The sequence below is a fragment of the Zonotrichia leucophrys genome, unplaced genomic scaffold, assembly GCF_028769735.1.
Source record: "Zonotrichia leucophrys gambelii isolate GWCS_2022_RI unplaced genomic scaffold, RI_Zleu_2.0 Scaffold_162_106701, whole genome shotgun sequence".
Lineage (NCBI taxonomy): Eukaryota > Metazoa > Chordata > Aves > Passeriformes > Passerellidae > Zonotrichia > Zonotrichia leucophrys.
This window is the reverse complement of record NW_026992367.1, coordinates 63,730-86,413: the sequence shown is the minus strand read 5'-3', so window position 1 is coordinate 86,413 and position 22,684 is coordinate 63,730. Positions and strand designations below refer to the sequence as shown.

The 22,684-nt window shown below is 61.4% G+C and overlaps 1 protein-coding gene across 5 annotated transcripts; it reads left to right on the top strand.

Moving 5' to 3' along the window:
* The first annotated feature begins 87 nt into the window (after positions 1–87).
* LOC135461077 (selenide, water dikinase 1-like) lies at positions 88–20,361 on the top strand. Of its 5 annotated transcripts, none has more exons than XR_010443329.1 (10): positions 88–336; positions 3,620–3,723; positions 8,400–8,507; positions 11,514–11,668; positions 12,851–12,941; positions 13,761–13,860; positions 15,969–16,181; positions 19,488–19,726; positions 20,069–20,123; positions 20,311–20,361. XR_010443329.1 is itself a non-coding variant. In XM_064738062.1 (9 exons), exons 1-8 carry the CDS (start codon positions 114–116, stop codon positions 19,721–19,723), a joined length of 1,230 nt encoding a protein of 409 aa, XP_064594132.1. In that variant the 5' UTR covers positions 88–113; the 3' UTR covers positions 19,724–19,726; positions 20,069–20,361. The 5 variants fall into 5 exon arrangements, 2 of the variants coding, with proteins under 2 accessions (XP_064594132.1, XP_064594133.1); XR_010443328.1 differs by having other exon boundaries at positions 20,069–20,156; XR_010443327.1 differs by having other exon boundaries at positions 20,069–20,246; positions 20,278–20,361.
* The last annotated feature ends 2,323 nt before the right edge of the window (positions 20,362–22,684 follow it).

Sequence of the window (22,684 nt, the reverse complement as noted above, 5' to 3'; positions counted from 1 at the left end):
AAACCCACCAATCCCCGCCCGCCTCCCTCACGCCTCGCCCAATCAGCGCCCGCCGTCGGCAGGCCCGCAGCCAATCGGACCCGGAGGCGCTCGGCGGGCCTGTGCATTCCAAGATGGCGGCGGTGGCAGGCGGGTCGCGGCGCTGGGACCCGGCGGCGCTGGGGCTGGACCCGGGCTGGCGCCTCACGGCCTACGGCGAGCTGCGCGGCTGAGGCTGCAAAGTCCCGCAGGAGACGCTGCTCAAGCTCCTGGCGGGACTTGAAGGGCAGCGCCCGGGAGGAGGAGGAGGCGGAGGGGAAGGGCAGGAAGCGGAGAGCGGCGGGGCCCCGGCGCTGGGTGAGAGTGGGGAGAGCCCGGCAGGGCTGCGGGGGCTCTGTGAGGAGCGCGGGGGTGCGGCTGAGGGAGCCTGAGGGGCTTGGGGGGCCAGGAGGGCTCCGGGCCGGCACGGGGGCGCTGAGGGGTTTGGGGGAGCCCTCAGAGGGGGCGCTGAGGGGTTTGGGAGGCTCAGAGGGAACCAGGAGGGGTCCGGTGGGCTCGGGGGTGCTGAGGGGTTTGGGGGAGCCCTCACAGAGAGCGCTGAGGAGTTTGGGGAGCTCAGAAGGAGCCAGGCGGGCTCGGGGCCTCTGAGGGCTTTGGGGGAGCCTTCGGAGAGGGCGCTCAGGGGTTTTGAGGGGCTCCCGGGGAACCAAAAGGGCTCGAGGGCTCTGAGGAGTTTGGGGGAGCCCTCACAGGGGGCGCTGAGGGGTTTGTGGGGGCTCAGGAGGGCCAGGGGAGCTCCGGGCGGGCTCAGAGCCCATGGCGGGGGCGCTGAGGGGTTTGAGGGGGCTCAGGAGGAGCCAGGGGCTCTGGGTGGGCTTTGGGGGGCTCAGGGGCTCTGGGTGGGCTTTGGGGGGCTCGGGGGCACTGAGGGGTTTGGGGGAGCCCTCGGAGGGGGCACTGAGGGCTTTGGGGAGCCCTCGGAGGGGGCGCTGAGGGCTTTGGGGGGCTCAGGGGCACTGAGGGCTTTGGGAGAGCCCTCAGAGGGGGCACTGAGGGGTTTGGGGGAGCCCTCGGAGGGGGCACTGAGGGCTTTGGGGGCTCGGGGGCACTGAGGGCTTTGGGGGGGCCCTCGGAGGGGCACTGAGGGCTTTGGGGGGCTCGGGGGCACTGAGGGCTTTGGGGGAGCCCTCGGAGGGGGCACTGAGGGCTTTGGGGGGCTCTCGGAGGGGGCACTGAGGGCTTTGGGGGGCTCACAGGGGCAGAGCGGGGGTGCCCGGGCACGTGGCGGGGGCACGGGGCAAAGGTGGCCTGGCGAGAGCGGGAGGGGGCAAAGGGCGGGAGGGGCGGGGCCGGGGGAGGGGAGGGCGGGGAGGGGGCGCGGCCCCCCCGGATCCGGTCCCTCCCCCTCCCGACAGGATCCGCGTTCCCGCCCCCATCCGGCTCTGCCCTGGGTGCCCCGTGCCCGGCTGGGGCTCCGTGCCCACCTTGTGCCCCCCTGGTGGGCTGGGTGCTCCCCCCTGAGGGCTCGGTGCCCCCTACAATGGGCTTGGTGCCCCCCTGGTGGGCTCAGTGCCCCCCCCCCAGTGCTCGGTGCCCTCCTTGTGCCCCCTCATGATGGGCTCGGTGCCCCCCTGATGGGCCCAGTGCCCCCCCTGAGGGCTCAGTGCCCCCCCCCGAGCATGTGGTGCCCCCCCCAGTGCTCGGTGCCCTCCTTGTCCCACTCCATGATGGGTCGGTGCCCCCCTGATGGGGTTGGTGTCTCCCCTAAGGGCTCCGTGCCCCTCTTGTGCCCCCCTGGTGGGCTCAATGCCCCCTCCCACGAGTGCTCGGTGCCCTCCTTGTGCCCCCTCATGATGAGCTCGGTGCCCCCCTGATGGGCTCAGTGCCCCTTCATAGCGCTTGGTGCCCCCCATGAGGGCTCAGTGCCCCCATGATGGGCTCAGTGCCCTCCTTGAGTGCTTGGTACCCCCCATGAGGGCTCAGTGCCACCCTCATGGCCCCCCATGATGGGCTCTGTGCCCTCCCTGAGTGCTCTGTGCCCCCCCCGGTGGTCTCAGTGCCCTCATGAGGGCTTGGTGCCCCCCTGGTACCCTCCTGAGGGCTCTGTGCCCCCCCCCCCGATGGCTCAGTGCCACCCTGGGCCCTGAGCTTGGGTGCCCGCACGTGCCGGCAGGGCAAAGGTGGCCTGGCTGATGGCGGACCCGCTGTGGCGGAGGGGCGGGGTGGGGGCTGAGCCTCGGGGGCGCGGCCCCCCGATGGCCTCCCCCCCGGTGCGTCCCCCCCTCGGCTCTCCTGCCCCTCCCTGGCTGGTGCTCCTGTGCCCCCCTGATGCTGCCCCCTGGGGCTGGAGCCCCCCTTGATGGCCTCGGTGCCCCACTTCCCGGTGCTCGTGTCCCCTAAGGGCTTGTGCCCCTGGCTGGGCTCGTGCCCCCCCTGGTGCTCGTGCCCCCTTGTGCCCCCCTGAGTGCTCGGTGCCCTCCTCATGCCCCCTGTGCGCTGTGCCCCCTCCTGATGAGGCTAGGTGCCCCCCGGCTGTGCCCACTGTGGTGCCACCCCCCAGTGCTCGGTGCCCCCTTGTCCCCCCATGATGGGTCTGTGCCCCCCTGATTGGTGCCCCCTAATCTCTGTGCCCCCGTGCCCCCCATCCTGGGCCGGTGGTCCCCCCCCCCGAGTGCCGCCCCAATTGTGCCCCCCTCATGTGTTGCCCCCTGATGCTTGGTGCCCCCCCTGAGCTCAGTGCCCCTGATGCTCCGTGCCCCCTGATCTTGGTGCCCCCCTGAGGCTCAGGGGCCCCTGCCCCCGATCTCAGTGCCACCCCATGGCCCCCATGATCTCTGTGCCCTCCCTGATGCTCTGTGCCCCCCCGGTGGCCAGTCCCCATATCTTGGGTGCCCCCGGTACCCCCGGGGCTCTCCCCCCCGATCTCAGTGCCCCCTGGTGCCCCCCTGATCTTGGTGCCCCCGTCCCCAGGCCACCTGATTGTGTGCTGATCCTCTGTGGCACCTGGTGCCCTGATCTCGGTGCCCCCTGATGCTGTTGCCCCCGGTGCCCCCCATCTCGTGCCCCCTGGTGCCCCCCCGTGGTGCCCCCCTGACTCTCAGTGCCCCCCTGGTGGTGCCCCTTTGTGCCCCCCTGATTCATGTGCCCCCTGGGCAAACCCCTGATCTCAGTGCCCCCCCTGTGCCCCCCCTGGTGCCCCCTAAGGCTAGTGCCCCCCTATGGGCTTGGTGCCCCCTGTCTGCTGGTGCCCCCTGGTGCACCTCTGTGCCCCCCGAGTGCTCGGTGCCCCCCGATGCCCCCTGTGCTCTCGTGCCCCCCTGGGCACTTGCCCCCTGATGCTCTGTGCCCCCCCTGATTGCTGGCTGGTGCCCACCCGGGCTCTGCCCCCGATGTCTCGTGCCCCCCGGTGCCCCCCTGGTGTCCCCCAGGTAGCAGGTGCCCCACGTGTGCCACCCCCGATGCTCGTGCCCCCGGTACCCCCTGTCCGTGCCCCCCTGATCTCTGTGCGCCCCTGGTGCCCCTGATCTCGTGCCGCCCCCCTGATCTCGTGCCCCCCTGATCTCTGTGCCCCCTGTGCCCCCACTGGTGCCCCCCTTGTGGACTCGGTGCCCCCCTGATCTCGGTGCCCGCGTGCCCGCAGGCATCGGGCTGGACTCGTGTGTGATCCCGCTGAGGCACGGGGGGCTCTCGCTGGTGCAGACCACCGACTTCTTCTACCCCATCATCGATGACCCCTACATGATGGTACCCCGAAACTGCCCAGAGAGACCCCTGCACCCCAAAAACCCCCAGAGAGACCCCTGCACCCCAAAAACCCCCCTGGAACCCCAAAAACCCCCAGAGATACCCCTGCACCCCAAAAACCCCCCTGGACCAAACCCCAAGAGATGACCACCCCCTAGGACCCAAAACCCCCAGAGATACCCCTGCACCCCAAAAACCCCCTGGGACCCCAAAAACCCCCTAGAACCCCTGCACCCCCAAAACCCCCTGGGACCCCAGAGATACCCCTGCACCCCAAAAAAACCCCTGGGACCCCAAAACCACCCAGAGATACCCCTGCACCCCAAAAACCCCCAGAGATACCCCCTGCACCCCAAAAACCCCCCTGGGACCCCAAAAACCCCTCTGGAACCCCAAAAACCCCCAGAGATACCCCCTGCACCCCAAAAACCTCCTCTGGGATCCCACAAATACCCCCTGCACCCCAAAAGGCCCTTCTGGGACCCCAAAAACACTCCTGGGACCCCAAAACTACCCAGAGATACCCCCTGCACCCCAAAAACCCCCAGAGATACCCCTGCACCCCAAAAACCCCCCTGGGACCCCAAAAACCTCCTCTGGAACCCCAAAAGTACCCAGAGATACCCCCCTGCACCCCAAAAACCTCCTCTGGAACCCCAAAAACCTCCTCTGGAGCTCCCCAAAACCACCCCTGGAACCCCAGAAATACCCCCTGCACCCCAAAACGCCCTTCTGGGACCCCAAAAACCTCTGGGACCCCAAAATACCCAGAAGAACCCCCTGCACCCCAAAAACCCCCTGGGACCCCAAAAACCTCCCGGAACCCCAAAAACCCTTCTGGACCCCAAAAACTACCAAAACCCTGGCACCCCAAAAACCCCCTGGAACCCCAAAAACCTCTGGACCCCAAAAACCCCCTGGACCCCAAACTACCCAGAGATACCCTGCACCCCAAAAACACTCTGGTACCCCAATCATAACCCTTGCAAACCCCAAAACCTCCCTGGGAACCCCAAACCTCCTGGGACCCCAGAATACCCCTGGGACCCCAAAAACACCTTGGGACCCCCATTGATTCACACCCAAAACTACTTGGAAACCCCCAAACCCACCCTTGGCTCCCCAAACTTCTCAGGGACCCCAAATCCCACCCCCTGTGGGACCCCCAAAAACCCCTTTTGGGCCCCCCATCCTATTGGACCCCCCCAATACCATTGGGATATTCTGGCCAATCCTGTCCTGGAACCCCCCCAATCCCATTTTGGGCCCCCCCAATCCTTTAACCTGGACCCCCCAAATCCCATTTGGGCCCCCCAAACCCATCTGGACCCCAAATCCCTGGCGCCCCCCCAACCCATTTTGGGCCCCCGATTTTATTTTGGGCCCCCTCAAAACCCATTTTGGTTCTCAATCCCATTTGGGCCCCCCAATCCGTGTCCTGGGATCCCCCCAATCCCATTTTGGGTCCTATCTCCAATCCCAATGTTTGGGCCCCCCAATCATTTTGGGCCCCCAAATCCATTTTGGGCCCCCAGTCCTTCTCCCAGACCCCCTAAATAACATTGGGGTTCCCCAATCCTGTCCCGAGACCCCCCAAATCCCATTTGGCCCCCTAATCCTGTCCTGGACCCCCCAAATCCGATGTTGGACTCCCCAATCCTATTTTGGGCCCCCCCCAAATCCCATTTTGGGTGCTCAATCCCATTTTGGCCCCCCCCAATCCTGTCTCAGACCCCCCCAATCCCATTTTGGACCCCCCAAATCCCACCTGGACCCCCCAAATCCCACCTGCCCCCCCCCCCCAAACCCACTTTTGGGCCCCCCGATCCTCTCCTGGACACCCCCAAATCCCATTTTGGATGCTCCAGTCCCATTTTGAGCCTCCCAATCCTGTCCTGGGCCCCCAGTTCTGTCCTGGGCCCCCCAAATCCTATTTTGGGCCCTCCAGTCCTTTCCCAGACCACCCCAAATCCCACCTAGGGCCCCCCAAAACCCATTTTGGGCCCAAAATCTCACCTTGGGCCCCAATCCTGTCCTGGACCCCTCCAATCCATTCTGGCCCCCCAATCCTATCCAGACCCCCCAATCCTATTTTGGGCCCTCTAATCCTGTCCTGGACCCCCCAAATCCCACCTGGACCCCCCAAACCCCATTTTGGGCCCCCCGGTCCCATTTTGGCCCCCCCCAAATCCCATTTTGGATGCTCCAATCCCATTTGGGCCCCCAATCCTGTCCTGGACCCCCCCAATCCCATTTTGGGCCCTCCAATCCCATTCTGGGCCCCCCAGTCCTCCTGGATCCCCAAACACCACAGATCCCCCAGTGCTGTCCCAGACCCCCAAATCCCATTTTGGGCCCCCTAATCCTCTTCTGGACACCCCCAAATCCCATTTTGGATGCTCCAGTCCATTTTGGGTCCCCCAATCCTGTCCTGGGTCTCTCCAATCCCAATCTGGGCCCCCCAGTCTGTCCTGGGCTCCCCAAATCCTATTTTGGGCCCTCCAGTCCTTTCCCAGACCCTCCCAAATCCTACTAGGGCCCCCCAAACCCATTTTGGGCCCCCAAAATCTCACCTTGGGCCCCAATCCTGTCCTGGACCCCTCAAATCCCATTTTGGGCCCCCCAATCCTGTCCTGGATCCCCCAAACACCATCAGGATCCCCCAATGCTGTCCCAGACCCCCCCAAATCCCATTTTGGGTCCTCCAAATCCATTTTGGCCCCCCAAATCCCATTTTGGGCCCCCCAGTCCTGTCCTGGACCCCCAATCCCATTTGGGTCCTCCAAATCCCATTTTGGGCCCCCAGTCCTGTCCTGGACCCCCCCAATCCCATTTTGGGTCCTCTAATCCTGTCCTGGACCCCCCAAATCCCATGTTGGACCCCCCAAATCCCATTTTGGACCCCCCAATCCTATTTTGGCCCCCCAAATCCCATGTTGGATGCTCCAATCCCGTTTTGAGCCCCCCAGTCCTGTCCTGGGTCCCCCCAAACCCCATTTTGGATGCTCCAATCCCTAATCCTGTTCTGGACCCCCCAAATCCCACCTGGGGCCCCCCAAACCCTGTTCTGGGCCCCCAGATCCTATTTTGGGCCCCCCCAAATCCCATTTTGGGTGCTCCAATCCCATTTTGGGCCCCCAGTCCTGTCCTGGACAACCCCAATCCCGTTTTGGGTGCTCCATTCTGGCCCCCCAATCCTGTCCTGGGTCCCCCCAATCCCATTCTGGGCCCCCCAATCCTATCCCAGACCCCCAATCCTATTTTGGGCCCTCTAATCCTGTCCTGGACCCCCCAAATCCCACCTGGACCCCCCAAACCCCCATTTTGGGCCCCCCGGTCCCATTTTGCCCCCCCCAAATCCCATTTTGGGTGCTCCAATCCCATTTTGGGCCCCCCAATCCTGTCCTGGACCCCCTCAAACCCCATTTTGGGACCCCAAACCCCATTCTGGGCCCCCCAGTCCTCTCCTGGATCCCCCAAACACCATCAGGATCCCCCAGTGCTGTCCCAGACCCCCCCAAATCCCATTTTGGGCCCCCTAATCCTCTTCTGGACACCCCCAAATCCCATTTTGGATGCTCCATCCCATTTTGGGTCCCCCAATCCTGTCCTGGGTCTCCCCAATCCCAATCTGGGCCCCCCAGTTCTGTCCTGGGCTCCCCAAATCCTATTTTGGGCCCTCCAGTCCATTTCCCAGACCCCCCAAATCCCACCTGGGGCCCCCAAACCCATTTTGGGCCCCCCAAAATCTCACCTTGGGCCCCAATCCTGTCCTGGACCCTTCAAATCCCCATCTGGGCCCCCAGTCCCAACCCTGACCCCCCAAATCCCATTTTGGGCCCCCCAATCCTGTCCTGGGCCCCCCAGATCCCATTTTGGAGCCCCAGTCCCATCCAGACCCCAAATCCCATTTTGGGACCCCTAATCCTGTCCTGGACCCCCCAAAATCCCATGTTGGACCCCCCAAACCCATTTTTGGGCCCCAATCCTGTCCTGGACACCCCCAAATCCCATTTTGGGCCCCCTCAAATCCCATTTTGGGCCCCCCAAATCCATTTTGGACCCCCCAAATCCCACCTGGGGCTCCCCAAACCCCATTTTGGGCCCCCCAGTCCTCTCCCAGACCCCCCTAAATACCATTGGGATTCCCCAATCCTGTCCCAGACCCCCCCAATCCCATTTTGGGCCCCCCAGTCCACCTGGATCCCCCAAACCCCATTCTGGGCCCCCAGTCCTCTCCTGGATCCCCCAAACACCATCAGGATCCCCCAATGCTGTCCCAGACCCCCCCAATCCATTTTGGGCCCCCCAAATCCCATTTTGGGCCCCCCATCCTGTCTGGACACCCCAAATCCCATGTTGGACCCCCCAAACCCCATTTTGGGACCCCAATCCTGTCCTACACCCCCCAAATCCCACCTGGACCCCCCCAAACCCCGTTTGGGCCCCCTGATCCTATTTTGGCCCCCCAAATCCCATTTTGGTGCTCCAATCCCATTTTGGGCCCCCCCTAACCCCATTTTGGGCCCACTAATCCTGTCCTGGAACCCCCAAATCCCACCTGGACCCCCCAAACCCCATTGTGGGCCCCCCAAACCCATTGTGGACCCCCCCAAACCCCATTGTGGGCCCCCCAATCCCATTCTGGCCCCCCCAAACCCCCTGTCCCGCTGCAGGGCCGCATCGCCTGCGCCAACGTGCTGAGTGACCTGTACGCCATGGGGGTGACAGAGTGTGACAACGTCCTGATGCTGCTGAGCGTCAGCCAGCGCATGAGCGACGAGGTGACGGTGACACGGGGACATGGGGGTGACATGGGGGACACGGCCTGGGTGTGACAGGGACATGGGGGACACAGCCTGGGTGTGACAATGTCCTGGTGCTGCTGAGCGACGAGGTGACGGTGACACAGGGACATGGGGGTGACAGGGGGACACGGCCTGGGTGTGACAGGGACACGGGGGACACAGGGACATGGGGGACACAGGGACATGGGGGACACGGCCTGGGTGTGACAGGACACGGTGGATACAGGACATGGGACATGGGACACAGCTGGGTGTGACAGGGACATGGGGACACAGGGACATGGGGGACACGGCCTGGGTGTGACAATGTCCTGGTGCTGCTGAGCGTCAGCCAGCGCATGAGCGACGAGGTGACGGTGACACGGGGACATGGGGGTGACATGGGGACACGGCCTGGGTGTGACAGGGACAGGGGGACACAGGGACATGGGGGGGACACAGGGACATGGGGACACGGCCTGGGTGTGACAGGGACAGGGGGGACACAGGACATGGGGGTGACATGGGGACACAGCTGGTGTGACAGGGACACAGGGGACACAGGACATGGGGTGACATGGGGGTGACAGAGTGTGACAATGTCCTGGTGCTGCTGAGCGACGAGGTGACGGTGACACAGGACATGGGGGTGACATGGGGGTGACAGAGTGTGACAATGTCCTGATGCTGCTGAGTGATGACAGGGACAGGGGGACACAGGGACATCAGGGACATGGGGGACACAGCCTGGGTGTGACAATGTCCTGGTGCTGCTGAGCAAGGAGGTGACAGGGACAGGGGGACACAGGGACGTGAGAGACACAGCCTGGGTGTGACAATGTCCTGGTGCTGCTGAGCAAGGAGGTGACAGGGACAGGGGGACACAGGGACATGGGGGTGACATGGGGGACATGGCCTGGGTGTGACAGGGACAGGGGGACACAGGGACATGGGGGTGACAATGTCCTGGTGCTGCTGAGTGTCAGCCAGCGCATGTGTGATGGGTGACAGTGACAGGGGGACATGGGGGTGACAGGGGACACGGCCTGGGTGTGACAGGGACACGGGGGACACAGGGACATGGGGGTGACATGGGGACACAGCCTGGGTGTGACAATGTCCTGGTGTTGCTGAGTGATGAGGTGACAGTGACACAGGGACATGGGGGTGACATGGGGGTGACAGAGTGTGACAATGTCCTGGTGCTGCTGAGCAATGAGATGACAGGGACAGGGGGACACAGGGACATGGGGACACAGCCTGGGTGTGACAATGTCCTGGTGCTGCTGAGCGTCAGCCAGCGCATGAGTGATGAGGTGACAGTGACACAGGGACATGGGGGACACAGGGACATGGGGGTGACAGGGGACACAGCCTGGGTGTGACAGGGACATGGGGGACACAGGGACATGGGGACACAGCCTGGGTGTGACAATGTCCTGATGCTGCTGAGCATCAGCCAGCGCATGTGTGATGCAGTGACAGTGACACAGGGACATGGGGGTGACAGAGTGTGACAATGTCCTGGTGCTGCTGAGCAAGGAGGTGACAGGGACAAGCGGGACACAGGGACATTGGGGGTGACAGGGACACTGGGGGCAGTGTTGGGACACTGAGGGAGTGACAAGGACACAGAAAGTGATGGGACAGCGAGGGGGTGACAGGGACATTGTGGTGGTGACAGTGACCCGGGGGTGACAGGGGACACTCAAAGGGTGACAGGGACATTGTGGTGGTGACAGTGACCCGGGGGTGACAGGGGACACTGAAAGGGTGACAGGGACATTGCGAGGGACAAGGACACTGTGGAGGTCACAGGGGACACTGAGGGGGTGACAGAGACACAGCGAGTGAAAGGGCACTGAGAGTGACAGGGACACAGGGGGTGACAGGGACACTGTCAGGGTGACAGGGACATGGGGGGGTGACAATGGCACAGGGGTGACAGGGACACTGTCAGGGTGACAGGGACATGGGGGGGTGACAATGGCACAGGGGTGACAGGGACACTGGGGCTGTCGCAGGGACATGGGCTGACACGGGACACTGGGAGGGACAGTGACACGGAGGTGACAGGGGATATGAGCAGGGTGACGGGGACACTGGGGGGGGGTCAGGGGACACTGGGGGTGACAATGACCCAGGGGTGACAGGGACGATGTTTCAGGGGACACAGGGGTGACAGTGACCCGGGGTGGTTTCAGGGCACACAGGGGTGACAGTGACCCCAGGTGACAGTGACACAGAGGGTGACAGTGACACAGGGGTGACAGTGACCCCAGGGGTGGTTTCAGGGGACACAGAGGGTGACAGTGACCCGGGGGTGACAGTGACCCCAGGGTGACAGTGACCCCAGGGGTGGTTTCAGGGGACACAGAGGGTGACAGTGACACAGGGGTGACAGTGACCCCAGGGTGACAGTGACCCCAGGGGTGGTTTCAGGGCACACAGGGGTGACAGTGACACAGGGTGACAGTGACCCGGGATGGTTTCAGGGGACCCAGGGGGTGACAGTGACCCGGGATGGTTTCAGGGCACACAGGGTGACAGTGACACAGGGGTGACAGTGATCCCAGGGTGACAGTGACACAGGGGTGACAGTGACACAGGGGTGACAGTGACCCGGGGGTGGTTTCAGGGCACACAGGTGTGACAGTGATCCCAGGGTGACAGTGACCCCAGGGGTGGTTTCAGGGCACACAGGGTGACAGTGACCCCAGGGTGACAGTGACACAGGGGTGACAGTGACCCCAGGGGTGGTTCCAGGGCACACAGGGTGACAGTGACCCCAGGGTGACAGTGACACAGGGGTGACAGTGACCCCAGGGGTGGTTCCAGGGCACACAGGGGTGACAGTGACACAGGGGTGACAGTGACACAGGAGGTGACAGTGACCCCAGGGTGACAGTGACCCCAGGGTGACAGTGACCCGGGGGTGGTTTCAGGGGACACAGAGGGTGACAGTGACCCCAGGTGACAGTGCCCTTGGTGGTGTCCCCCCAGGAGAGGGACAAGGTGATGCCGCTGATCATCCAGGGCTTCCGGGACGCGGCCGAGGACGGGGGGACGTCGGTGACCGGGGGACAGACCGTGCTCAACCCCTGGGTCATCGTGGGGGGCGTGGCCACCGCCGTCTGCCAATCCAGCGAGTTCATCATGTGAGTGCTGGGCGGGGCCACTGCCACGTGTCAATCATTGGTGTGGTGGGTGGGGCCATGGCCTGTCAGTCATTGTGTGCTGGGTGGGGCCATGGCATGTTAATCATTGTGTGATGGGCGGGGCCACTGCCACATGTCAATCATTGGTGTGGTGGGTGGGGCCATGACCTGTCAGTCATTGTGTGATGGGTGGGGGCATGACCTGTCAGTCATTGTGTGATGGGTGGGGCCATGGCCTGTCAGTCATTGTGTGATGGGTGGGGCCATGGCCTGTCAGTCATTGTGTGATGGGTGGGGCCATGGCCTGTCAGTCATTGTGTGATGGGTGGGGCCATGGCATGTCAATCATTGTGTGATGGGTGGGGCCACTGCCACATGTCAGTCATTGGTGTGGTGGGTGGGGCCACAGACTCCTGTCAATCATTGTGTGATGGGTGGGGTCATGGTCTGTCAATCATCATGTGGTGGGTGGGGGCACTACCTCCTGTCAATCATTGTGTGGTGGGTGGGGCTACTGCCTCCTGTCAATCATTGGTGTGGTGGGTGGGGCCACTGCCTCCTGTCATTGGAGTGGGTAGGGGCACTGCCCCCTGTCAATCATGTGATGGGTGGGGCCACTGCCTCCTGTCAATCATTGGTGTGATGGGTGGGGCTACTGCCTCTTGTCAATCATTGTGTGGTGGGTGGGGTCACTGCCACCTGTCAATCATTGGTGTTTTAGGGATATGGGGGTGGGGTTTTGGACATGGGGGCGGGATTTGGGACATGGGGTGGGGTTTGGGGACGGGGTGGGATTTGAGGGCATGGGGCGGGGTTTGGGACATGGGGGCGGGGTTTGGTGATGTGGGGCGGGGTTTGGGGATATAGGGCGGGGTTTGGCACAGGGGGCAAGGCCTGGGTACATGGGGGTGGGGTTTAGTACATCAGGGTGGGGATTGGGACATGGGCTGGGTTGGAGGACATGGGATTTGGGGACGTGGGGGCGGGGTTTGGGGCATGGGGACGGGGGTTGGGACATGGGGGTGGGATTTGGGGACGTGGGGGCGGGTTTGGGACATGGGACGGGGTTTGGGACATGGGATTTGGGGACATTGGGGTGGGGTTTAGGACATTGGGCGGGGTCTGTGCAGGGGGCGGGGCCTGGGCTGGGGCGTGCCCCACGCTGACCCCAGCCCCGCCCAGGCCGGACAGCGCCGTGCCTGGGGACGTGCTGGTGCTGACCAAGCCCTTGGGGACACACATGGCTGTCACCGCCCACCAGTGGCTGGACATGGTGAGTGACACTGGGGACAGGGGACAGGGCCAGCCCTGTGTCCCGGGGACACCTCAGACAGGTCTGGGCACACCCAGGTGTCCCTGAGGGAGGGAGCTCCCCCCAGTGTCCCCAAAGGGGCCCTGAGCGCTGCGGGGGCGTCACTGGGGCCATCCCCTGCTGTCCCCACTGTCCCTGACCCTGTCCCTGCAGTGTCCCTGACCCTGTCCCCAGGGTGTCCCTGACACTGTCCCAGTGTTGTCCCCGCTGTCCCCTCAGTGTCCCTGACCCTGTCCTTGCTGTCCCTGACCCTGTCCTTGCTGTCCCTGATGGTGTCCCCATGGTGTCCCCTCAGTGTCCCTGACCCCGTCCCCACTGTCCCTGACACTGTACCCGCTGTCCCTGGTGCTGTCCCTACGGTGTCCGTGCTGTCCCCAGGGTGTCCCTGACCCTGTCCCCGCTGTCCCTGACACTGTCCCCATGGTTTCCCCTCAGTGTCCCCTCAGTGTCCCTGATGCTGTCCCCACAGTGTCCCTGGCACTGTCCCCATGCTGTCCCCACTGTCCCCGCTGTCCCTGACCCTGTCCCTGTGGTGTCCCTGACCCTGTCCCCACGCTGTCCCCACTGTCCCTGACCCTGTCCCCTCTGTCCCTGACCCTGTCCCTGCTGTCCCCTCTGTCCCTGACGCTGTCCCCGCTGTCCCTGACCCTGTCCCTGACCCTGTCCCCACTGTCCCTGACCCTGTCCCCTCAGTGTCCCTGACCCTGTCCCCTCAGTGTCCCTGACCCTGTCCCCTCAGTGTCCCTGACCCTGTCCCCGCTGTCCCCGCTGTCCCCGCAGCCCGAGCGCTGGAACAAGATCAAGCTGGTGGTGACCCGTGAGGAGGTGGAGCTGGCGTACCAGGAGGCCGTGGCCAGCATGGCCACCCTGAACCGCACCGGTGAGGGACACTGGGGACACTGGGGAGGGACACTGGGGACACTGGGGAGGGACACTGGGGACACCCCTGGGGGACACTGAGGGATAAGGGCCACCCCAGAGGGGCTCCCAAAGCCACCAGGGGGGCCCCAGAGTCATGGGGAGGTCCCTAAAGCCACCCCAGATGTCCCCAGAGCCAGAACTGTCTCTGTCCCCAGCAGCAGGGCTCGTGCTGTCCCTGTCCCCTGAGCTGTCCCATCCCTGTCCCCAGCGGCAGGGCTCATCCTGTCCCTGTCCTTGTCCCCTGAGCCATCCTGTCCCTGTCCCCAGTGGCAGGGGGCTGTCCTCCCGAGCTGTCCCTGTCCCCTGACCCCTCCCATCCCTGTCCCCAGCAGCAGGGCTCATGCTCTCCGTGTCCCCTGATCTGTCCCTGTCCCCCCGAGGTGGCACTGTCCCCTGAGCCACCCTGAGCTGTCCCCAGTGGCAGGGGCTATGTGAACTGTCCCTGTCCCCTGAGCTGTCCCTGTCCCCTTCCTGTCCCTAGCGGCTGGCCTCATGCTGTCCCTGTCCCCTGTCCCTGTCCCCTGTCCCTGAGCTGTCCCTGTCCCTGTCCCCTGACCTGTCCCTGTCCCTGTCCCCTGTCCCCTGAGCTGTCCCTATTCCTGTCCCCTGACCTGTCCTGTGTCCCTGTCCCTGTCCCCTGAGTTGTCCCTGTCCCCTGTCCCTGAGCTGTCCCTGTCCCTGAGCTGTCCCCTGTCCCTGTCCCCTGACCTGTCCCCTGTCCTTGTCCCCAGCGGCAGAGGGCTGTCCCTGTCCCTGTCCCCTGACCTGTCCCCTGTCTCCTGTCCCCAGCCGCCGGCCTCATGCTCTCTCTGTCCCTGTCCCCTCCCTGTCCCCAGCTGCCGGCTTCATGCTGTCCCTGTCCCTGTCCCCTGTCCCCTGTCCCTGTCCCCAGCTGCCGCCTCATGCTCTCTCTGTCCCTGTCCCCTGTCCCCTGTCCCTGTCCCTGTCCCCTGTCCCCAGCGGCTGCCCTCATGCTCTCTGTCCCTGTCCCTGTCCCCAGCTGCCACCTCATGCTCTCTCTGTCCCTGTCCCTGTCCCTGTCCCCTGTCCCCAGCTGCCGCCTCATGCTCTCTCTGTCCCTGTCCCTGTCCCTGTCCCTGTCCCCAGGGACCGGCCTCATGCTCTCTCTGTCCCTGTCCCCTGTCCCTGTCCCCTGTCCCTGTCCCTGTCCCTGTCCCTGTCCCCAGGGACCGGCCTCATGCTCTCTCTGTCCCTGTCCCTGTCCCCAGCCGCCGCCTCATGCTCTCTCTGTCCCTGTCCCTGTCCCCAGCTGCTGGCCTCATGCTCTCTGTCCCTGTCCCCTGTCCCCTGTCCCTGTCCCTGTCCCCAGGGGCTGGCCTCATGCTCTCTCTGTCCCTGTCCCCTGTCCCTGTCCCCAGCTGCCGCCTCATGCTCTCTCTGTCCCTGTCCCTGTCCCCTGTCCCTGTCCCTGTCCCCTGTCCCTGTCCCCAGCCGCGGGCCTCATGCTCTCTCTGTCCCTGTCCCCTGTCCCCTGTCCCCTCCGTGTCCCCAGCTGCCGCCTCATGCTCTCTCTGTCCCTGTCCCCTGTCCCTGTCCCCAGCTGCCGCCTCATGCTCTCTCTGTCCCTGTCCCTGTCCCTGTCCCCTGTCCCTGTCCCTGTCCCTGTCCCCAGCTGCCGCCTCATGCTCTCTCTGTCCCCTCCCTGTCCCCAGCTGCCGCCTCATGCTCTCTCTGTCCCCTCCCTGTCCCCAGCTGCTGCCTCATGCTCTCTCTGTCCCTGTCCCCTGTCCCCTGTCCCTGTCCCCAGCTTCTGGCCTCATGCTCCCTGTCCCTGTCCCCTGTCCCTGTCCCCTGTCCCTGTCCCTGTCCCTGTCCCTGTCCCCAGCTGCCGCCTCATGCTCTCTCTGTCCCTGTCCCTGTCCCTGTCCCCAGCCACCGCCCTCATGCTCTCTGTCCCTGTCCCCAGCCGCGGGCCTCATGCTCTCCCTGTCCCTGTCCCTGTCCCTGTCCCCAGCTGCCGCCTCATGCTCTCTCTGTCCCCTCCCTGTCCCCAGCTGCCGCCTCATGCTCTCTCTGTCCCTGTCCCTGACCTGTCCCTGTCCCCAGCCGCGGGCCTCATGCGCGCCTTCGGGGCGCACGCCGCCACGGACGTGACGGGTTTCGGGGTGCTGGGGCACGCGCGGGCGCTGGCGGAGCAGCAGCGCCTGGACGTGGCCTTCGTCATCCACAACCTGCCCATCATCGCCTGCATGGCGGCCGTGAGCCGCGCCTGCGGGGGCCGGGGGGCGCTGCTGCAGGGCACGGCCCCCGAGACCTCGGGTACGGCACTGGGGACACTGGGAATGGCACTGGGAATGGCTCTGGGGACACTGGGAATGGGATTGGGGACACTGGGAATGGCACTGGGAATGGCACTGGGAATGGGATTGGGGACACTGCCTCAGGGCACGGCCCCCGAGACCTCGGGTACGGCACTGGGGACACTGGGAGTGGGGACACTGGGTGTGGGGACAATGGGAATGGGACTGGGAATGGGATTGGGGACACTGCTGCAGGGCACGGCCTCCGAGACATCGGGTACGGCATTGGGGACACTGGGTGTGGCACTGGGAATGGGATTGGGGACACTGGGAATGGGACTGGGGACACTGGGAGTGGGATTGGGGACACTGGGAATGGATTGGGGACATCGGGTACGGCACTGGGGACACTGGGAGTGGGATTGGGGACATCGGGAATGGGATTGGGGACACTGGGAATGGGATTGGGGACATCGGGAATGGGATTGGGGACACTGGGAATGGGACTGGGGACACTGGGTGTGGGATTGGGGACACCAACAACGGCACTGGGGACACTGGGTGTGGGACTGGGGACATCAGGTGTGGCACTGGGGACATCAGAGTGGGATTGGGGACATTGGGAATGGAGACACTGGGAATGGCTCTGGGGACACTGGGAATGGCACTGGGGACACTGCTGCAGGGCACGGCCCCCGAGATGTCGGGTACGGCACTGGGGACACCGACAACAGCACTGGGGACACTGGGTGTGGGATTGGGGACACTGGGAGTGGGGACATTGGGAATGGCACTGGGGACACTGGGAGTGGGATTGGGGACACTGGGAGTGGGATTGGGGACACTGGGAATGGGATTGGGGACACTGGGAATGGGACTGGGGACACTGGGAGTGGGATTGGGGACACTGGGAATGGGACTGGGGACACTGGGAATGGCATTGGGGACACTGGGAGTGGCACTGGGAATGGCACTGGGGACACTGGGAATGGCACTGGGGACACTGGGAATGGGACTTGGGACACTTGGATTGGGATTGGGGACACTGGGAATGGGATTGGGGACACTGGGTGTGGGACTGGGGACACTGGGAGTGGCACTGGGAATGGGATTTGGGACACTGCTGCAGGGCACGGCCCCCGAGACGTCAGGTACGGCACCAGGGACACCAACAACGGCACTGGGGACACCAACAACGGGACTGGGGACACTGGGAATGGGATTGGGGACACTGGGAATGGGATTGGGGACACTGGGAGTGGGATTGGGGACACTGGGAATGGGATTGGGGACACTGGGAGTGGGACTGGGGACACTGGGAGTGGGACTGGGGACATCGGGTGTGGCACTGGGGACACTGGGAATGGCACTGGGAATGGCTCTGGGGACACTGGGAATGGGATTGGGGAGACTGGGAATGGGGACACTGGGAATGGGATTGGGGACACTGGGAATGGGATTGGGAATGGGATTGGGGACACTGCTGCAGGGCACGGCCCCCGAGACGTCGGGTACAGCACTGGGGACACTGGGAATGGGATTGGGGACACTGGGAATGGCACTGGGGACACTGGGAATGGGATTGGGGACACTGGGAATGGCACTGGGGACACTGGGAATGGGACTGGGGACACTGGGATTGGGGACACTGGGAGTGGCTCTGGTGACCCTGCTGCAGGGCACAGCCAGGGGAGCCCCAAGAACAGGATTGGGGACCCCAAAATTGAGATTGGGAGCGCTGATAACGGGATTGGGGAGTGGGAAATGGGATTGGAGAGTGGGAAATGGGATTGGGGAGCCTGGGAAATGGGGGTTTGGGGGGGTTTGGTGTTTTGGGGGATTCTTGGGGTGCTCTGGGGGGGCCTTGGGGTCTTTCAGTGTATTTGGGAGGGTTTTGGGGTGTTTGGGGTAATTTTGGGGGTGTGTTTGGTATTTTTAGGGTGGTTTTGGGGTATATTTGGGATGTTTGGGATGTTTTTGGGGTATATTCGTGATGTTTTTGGGGTATATTTGGGATGTTTTTGGGGTATTTTTAGGATGTTTTTGGGGTATTTTTAGGATGTTTTTGGGGTATTTTTGGGATGTTTTTGGGGTATTTTTAGGATGTTTTTGGGGTATATTTGGGATGTTTTTGGGATATTTTTGGGATGTTTTTGGGGTATTTTTAGGATGTTTTTGGGGTATTTTTGGGATGTTTTTGGGGTATTTTTGGGATGTTTTTGGGGTATTTTTAGGATGTTTTTGGGGTATATTTGGGATGTTTTTGGGGTATATTTGTGATGTTTTTGGGGTATTTTCAGGATGTTTTTGGGGTATATTTGGGATGTTTTTGGGGTATATTCGTGATGTTTTTGGGGTATATTTGGGATGTTTTTGGGGTATTTTTAGGATGTTTTTGGGGTATATTTGGGATGTTTTTGGGGTATATTTGGGATGTTTTTGGGGTATTTTTGGGATATTTTTGGGGTGTTTTTGGGGTATATTTGGCATGTTTTTGGGGTCACACACCCTGTTCATCCCCACAGGGGGTCTGTTGGTTGTCCTGCCCCATGCCCAGGCCGCCCGGTTCTGCGCCGAGCTGAAGGCTCCGGGGCGGGGCCGTGTTTGGGATATTTTTGGGGTATATTTGTGATATTTTTGTGATGTTTATCCCCACAGGAGGTCTGTTGGTGGTGCTGCCCCGCGCCCAGGCCGCCCGGTTCTGGGCTGTGTTTGGGCTGTGTTTAGGATATTTTTGGGGTATATTTGGGATATTTTTGGGGTATATTTGTGATGTTTTTGGGGTATATTTGGGATGTTTTTGGGGTATTTTAGGGATATTTTTGGGGTATTTTCAGGATATTTTTGGGATGTTTTTGGGGTATTTTTAGGATGTTTTTGGGGTATTTTTGGGATGTTTTTGGGGTATTTTTGGGATGTTTTTGGGATCTTTTTGGGGTATATTTGGGATGTTTTTGGGGTATATTTGGGATATTTTTGGGATTTTTTTGGGATATTTTTGGGATTTTTTTGGGATATATTTGGGATTTTTTTGGGATTTTTTTGGGATATTTTTGGGATATTTTTGGGATTTATTTGGGATATTTTTGGGATTTATTTGGGATATTTTTTGGGATTTATTTGGGATATTTTTGTGATGTTTCTTCCCACAGGAGGGCTCCTGGTGGTGCTGCCCCGCGCCCAGGCCGCCCGGTTCTGCGCGGAGCTGAAGGCTCCGGGGCGGGGCCGTGTTTGGGATATTTTTGGGATATTTTTGGGGTATTTTCAGGATATTTTTGGGGTATATTTGTGATATTTTTGGGGTGACACCCTGTTTATTTTGCAGGGGGTTTATTGGTTGTCCTGCCCCGCGCCCAGGCCGCCCGGTTCTGCGCGGAGCTGAAGGCTCCGGGGCGGGGCCCGGGGCTGCAGGCCTGGATCGTGGGCGTGGTGGAGAAGGGGCCCCGCGGCGCGCGGGTCATTGACAAACCCCGCGTGATCGAGGTGCCCCCCCGGGGAGCCCCCCAGCACCCCGAGAGCCCCGGCAGCCCCCCCGCCGAGCCCCCCCGCGGGCCCTGCTAGGGGGCACCCAAAATGCCCAAAGTTGGTCAGAGACCCAAAAATCCCCAAATTGGGTCAGATCCATCTCGAACCCCTGCTAGGGACACCCCAGAAAAACACCAAAGTGCAGCAGAGACCCCAAATCCCCTGCTAGGGGACACCCCAAAACAGCACCCAAAGGTGGGGCAGAGACACCCCAAAACAGCACCCAAAGGTGGGCAGAGACACCCCAAAACAGCACCCAAAGGTGTGGCAGAGAGCCCAAAATGCCAAAGTTGTCAGATCCATCCTGAACCCCTGCTAGGGAGAGACCCCAAAACAGCACCCAAAGGTGGGGCAGAGACACCCTGAGACCCCTGCTAGGGGCACCCAAAACAGCACCCAAAGGTGGGGCAGAGACACCCCAAAACAGCACCCAAAGGTGGGGCAGAGACACCCAAAACAGCACCCAAAGGTGGGGCAGAGACACCCCAAAAAACACCCAAAGGTGGGCAGAGACACCCTGAGACCCCTGCTAGGGGGCACCCCAAAACAGCACCCAAAGGTGGGGCAGAGACACCCAAAAACGCCCAAAGGTGGGGCAGAGACACCCAAAACAGCACCCAAAGGTGCGGCAGAGACACCCAAAAACAGCACCCAAAGGTGCGGCAGAGACACCCTGAACCCCCTGCTAGGGGGAGACCCCAAAAATGCCAAAGGTGGGGCAGAGACACCCAAAACAGCACCCAAAGGTGCGGCAGAGACACCCAAAAAAACCCCAAAGGTGCGGCAGAGACACCCAAAAGCCCAAAGGTGGGCAGAGACACCCAAAAAAACGCCCAAGGTGCGGCAGAGTCACCCCAAAACACCCCAAATTGGGCAGAGCATCCGAACACCTCTAGGGGAGAGACCCCAAAAATGCCCAAAGTTGGGCAGAGACACCCCAAAAATGCCCAAAGTGGGTCAGATCCATCCTGAACCTTGCTAGGGAGAGACCCCAAAAACACCCAAGTTGGGTCAGAGGACACCCCAAAACACCCAAGGTCCCCACCTATGGGTGGGGAGAGACCCCAAAAAATGCCCAAATTGGGGCAGAGCACCCACAGAGACCCCAAAGAAAACCCCAAATTTGGGTCAGAGAGACCCCAAAAACGCCCAAATTTGGGTCAGATCCATCTGACCTCTGCAAGGAAGAGACCCCAAAAATGCCAAATTGAGGTCAAATCCATCTCAACCCTCTGCTAGGGAGAGACCCCAAAAACACCCAAAGGTGGGGCAGAGTCACCCCAAAAATGCCCAAATTTGGGTCAGAGAGACCCCAAAATCCCCCAAATTTGGGTCAGAGAGACCCCAAAAAATCCCCAAAGTTGGGTCAGATCTATCCTGAACCCTCTGCTAAGGAGAGACCCCAAAAATGCCCAAATTTGGGTCAGAGAGACCCCAAAAATCCCCAAAGTTGGGTCAGATCCATTCTGAACCCTCTGCTAAGGAGAGACCCCAAAAATGCCTAAAGTTGGGTCAGAGAGACCCCAAAAAATCCCCAAATTTGGGTCAGATCCATCCTGAGCCCCCTGCCAGGGGAGAGACCCCCCAAAAATCCCCAAATTGGGGAAAATCCCAGCCCTGACAGCTCCCGGTGAAGGGATCCCAAAGAAAACCCCAAAGTTGGGTCAGAGCCCCCAAAGAAAACCCCAAAAAATCCCCAAAAATCCCCAAAAATCCCATCAACCCCTCCCCACCAAAATCCCATCAAAGCTGCCCCAACATTCAGGTCAAACCCCCCCAAAATCCCATTAAAGTTCCCCCATTTTGGGTCAAAACCCAAAAAAATCCCATTAAAGTCTCCCAGAATGGTTCAAAACCCCCCCAAAAAATCCTTAAAGACCCCAAATTGGGTCAAACCCCCAAAAACTCCCATTAAAGTGCCCCCAAAATTGAGGTCAATGCCCCCAAAAAATCCCATTAAAGTCCCCCCAAAATTCAGGTCAAACCCCCCCTAAAATCCCCCAGTTTGAGTCAATCCCCCTCAAAAAATCCCATTAAATCCCCTCAAATTGGGTCAAATCCCCCCCAAAAAATCCCATTAAATCCCTCAAATTGGCCCAAAACCCCAAAAAATCCCATTAAATCTCTCATTTTGAGTCAACCCCCAAAAAATCCCATCAAAGGCCCCCAAAATGGGTCAAACCCCCCCCCAAAAAACCAAATAAAGTCCCCCCAAAAATCCCATTAAAGACTCCCAATTTGGTTCAAACCCCCCAAAAAATCCCATTAAAGTCCCCCAAAATTCAGGTCAATGCCCCCCAAAAATCTCATTAAGTTCCCCCAGTTTGGGTCAAAACCCCCAAAAAATCCCATTAAAGTTCCCCAGATTGGGTCAAACCCCCACAAAAAAATCTCATTAAATCCTGCCTCAAAATTCGGTCAATCCCCCCAAAAATCCCATCAAAGGCCCCCCAAATGGGTCAAACCCCCCAAAAAAACCAAATAAAGTCCCCCAAATTAGGGTCAATGCCCCCAAAAAAATCCCATTAAAGTTTCCTCATTTTGGGTCAAAACCCCCAAAAAATCCCATTAAAGTTTCCTCAGTTTGGGTCAAAACCCCCCCAAAAAATCCCATTAAATCCCCTCATTTTGGGTCAAAAACCCCCAAAAAATCCCATTAAATCCCCTCATTTTGGATCAAACCCCCCCAAAATCCCACCCAAGCCCCCCCATTTTGCTCGAGCCCCCCCTCCCGGGCCCCCCAAAATCCCGGGGGGGCTCCCCCAGCACAACGAGGGACCCCCAAACCCCCTCCCCAATTTTGGGGTCCCTCCAGGATCCCCCCCCCCCCCTTCTCCCCCATTGGTTGTGCCCGATGAGCAGCGGGCACCGCCCCCCCCCCCCCCCCCCTTCTTCCCCCTCCCATTGGTTGTGCCCGATGAGCAGCGGGCGCCGCCCCCCCCCAAACCCCGCCCCCCCGCGTGACGCCCCCCCCCAAAACCCCCCGTGGGGGTGGGG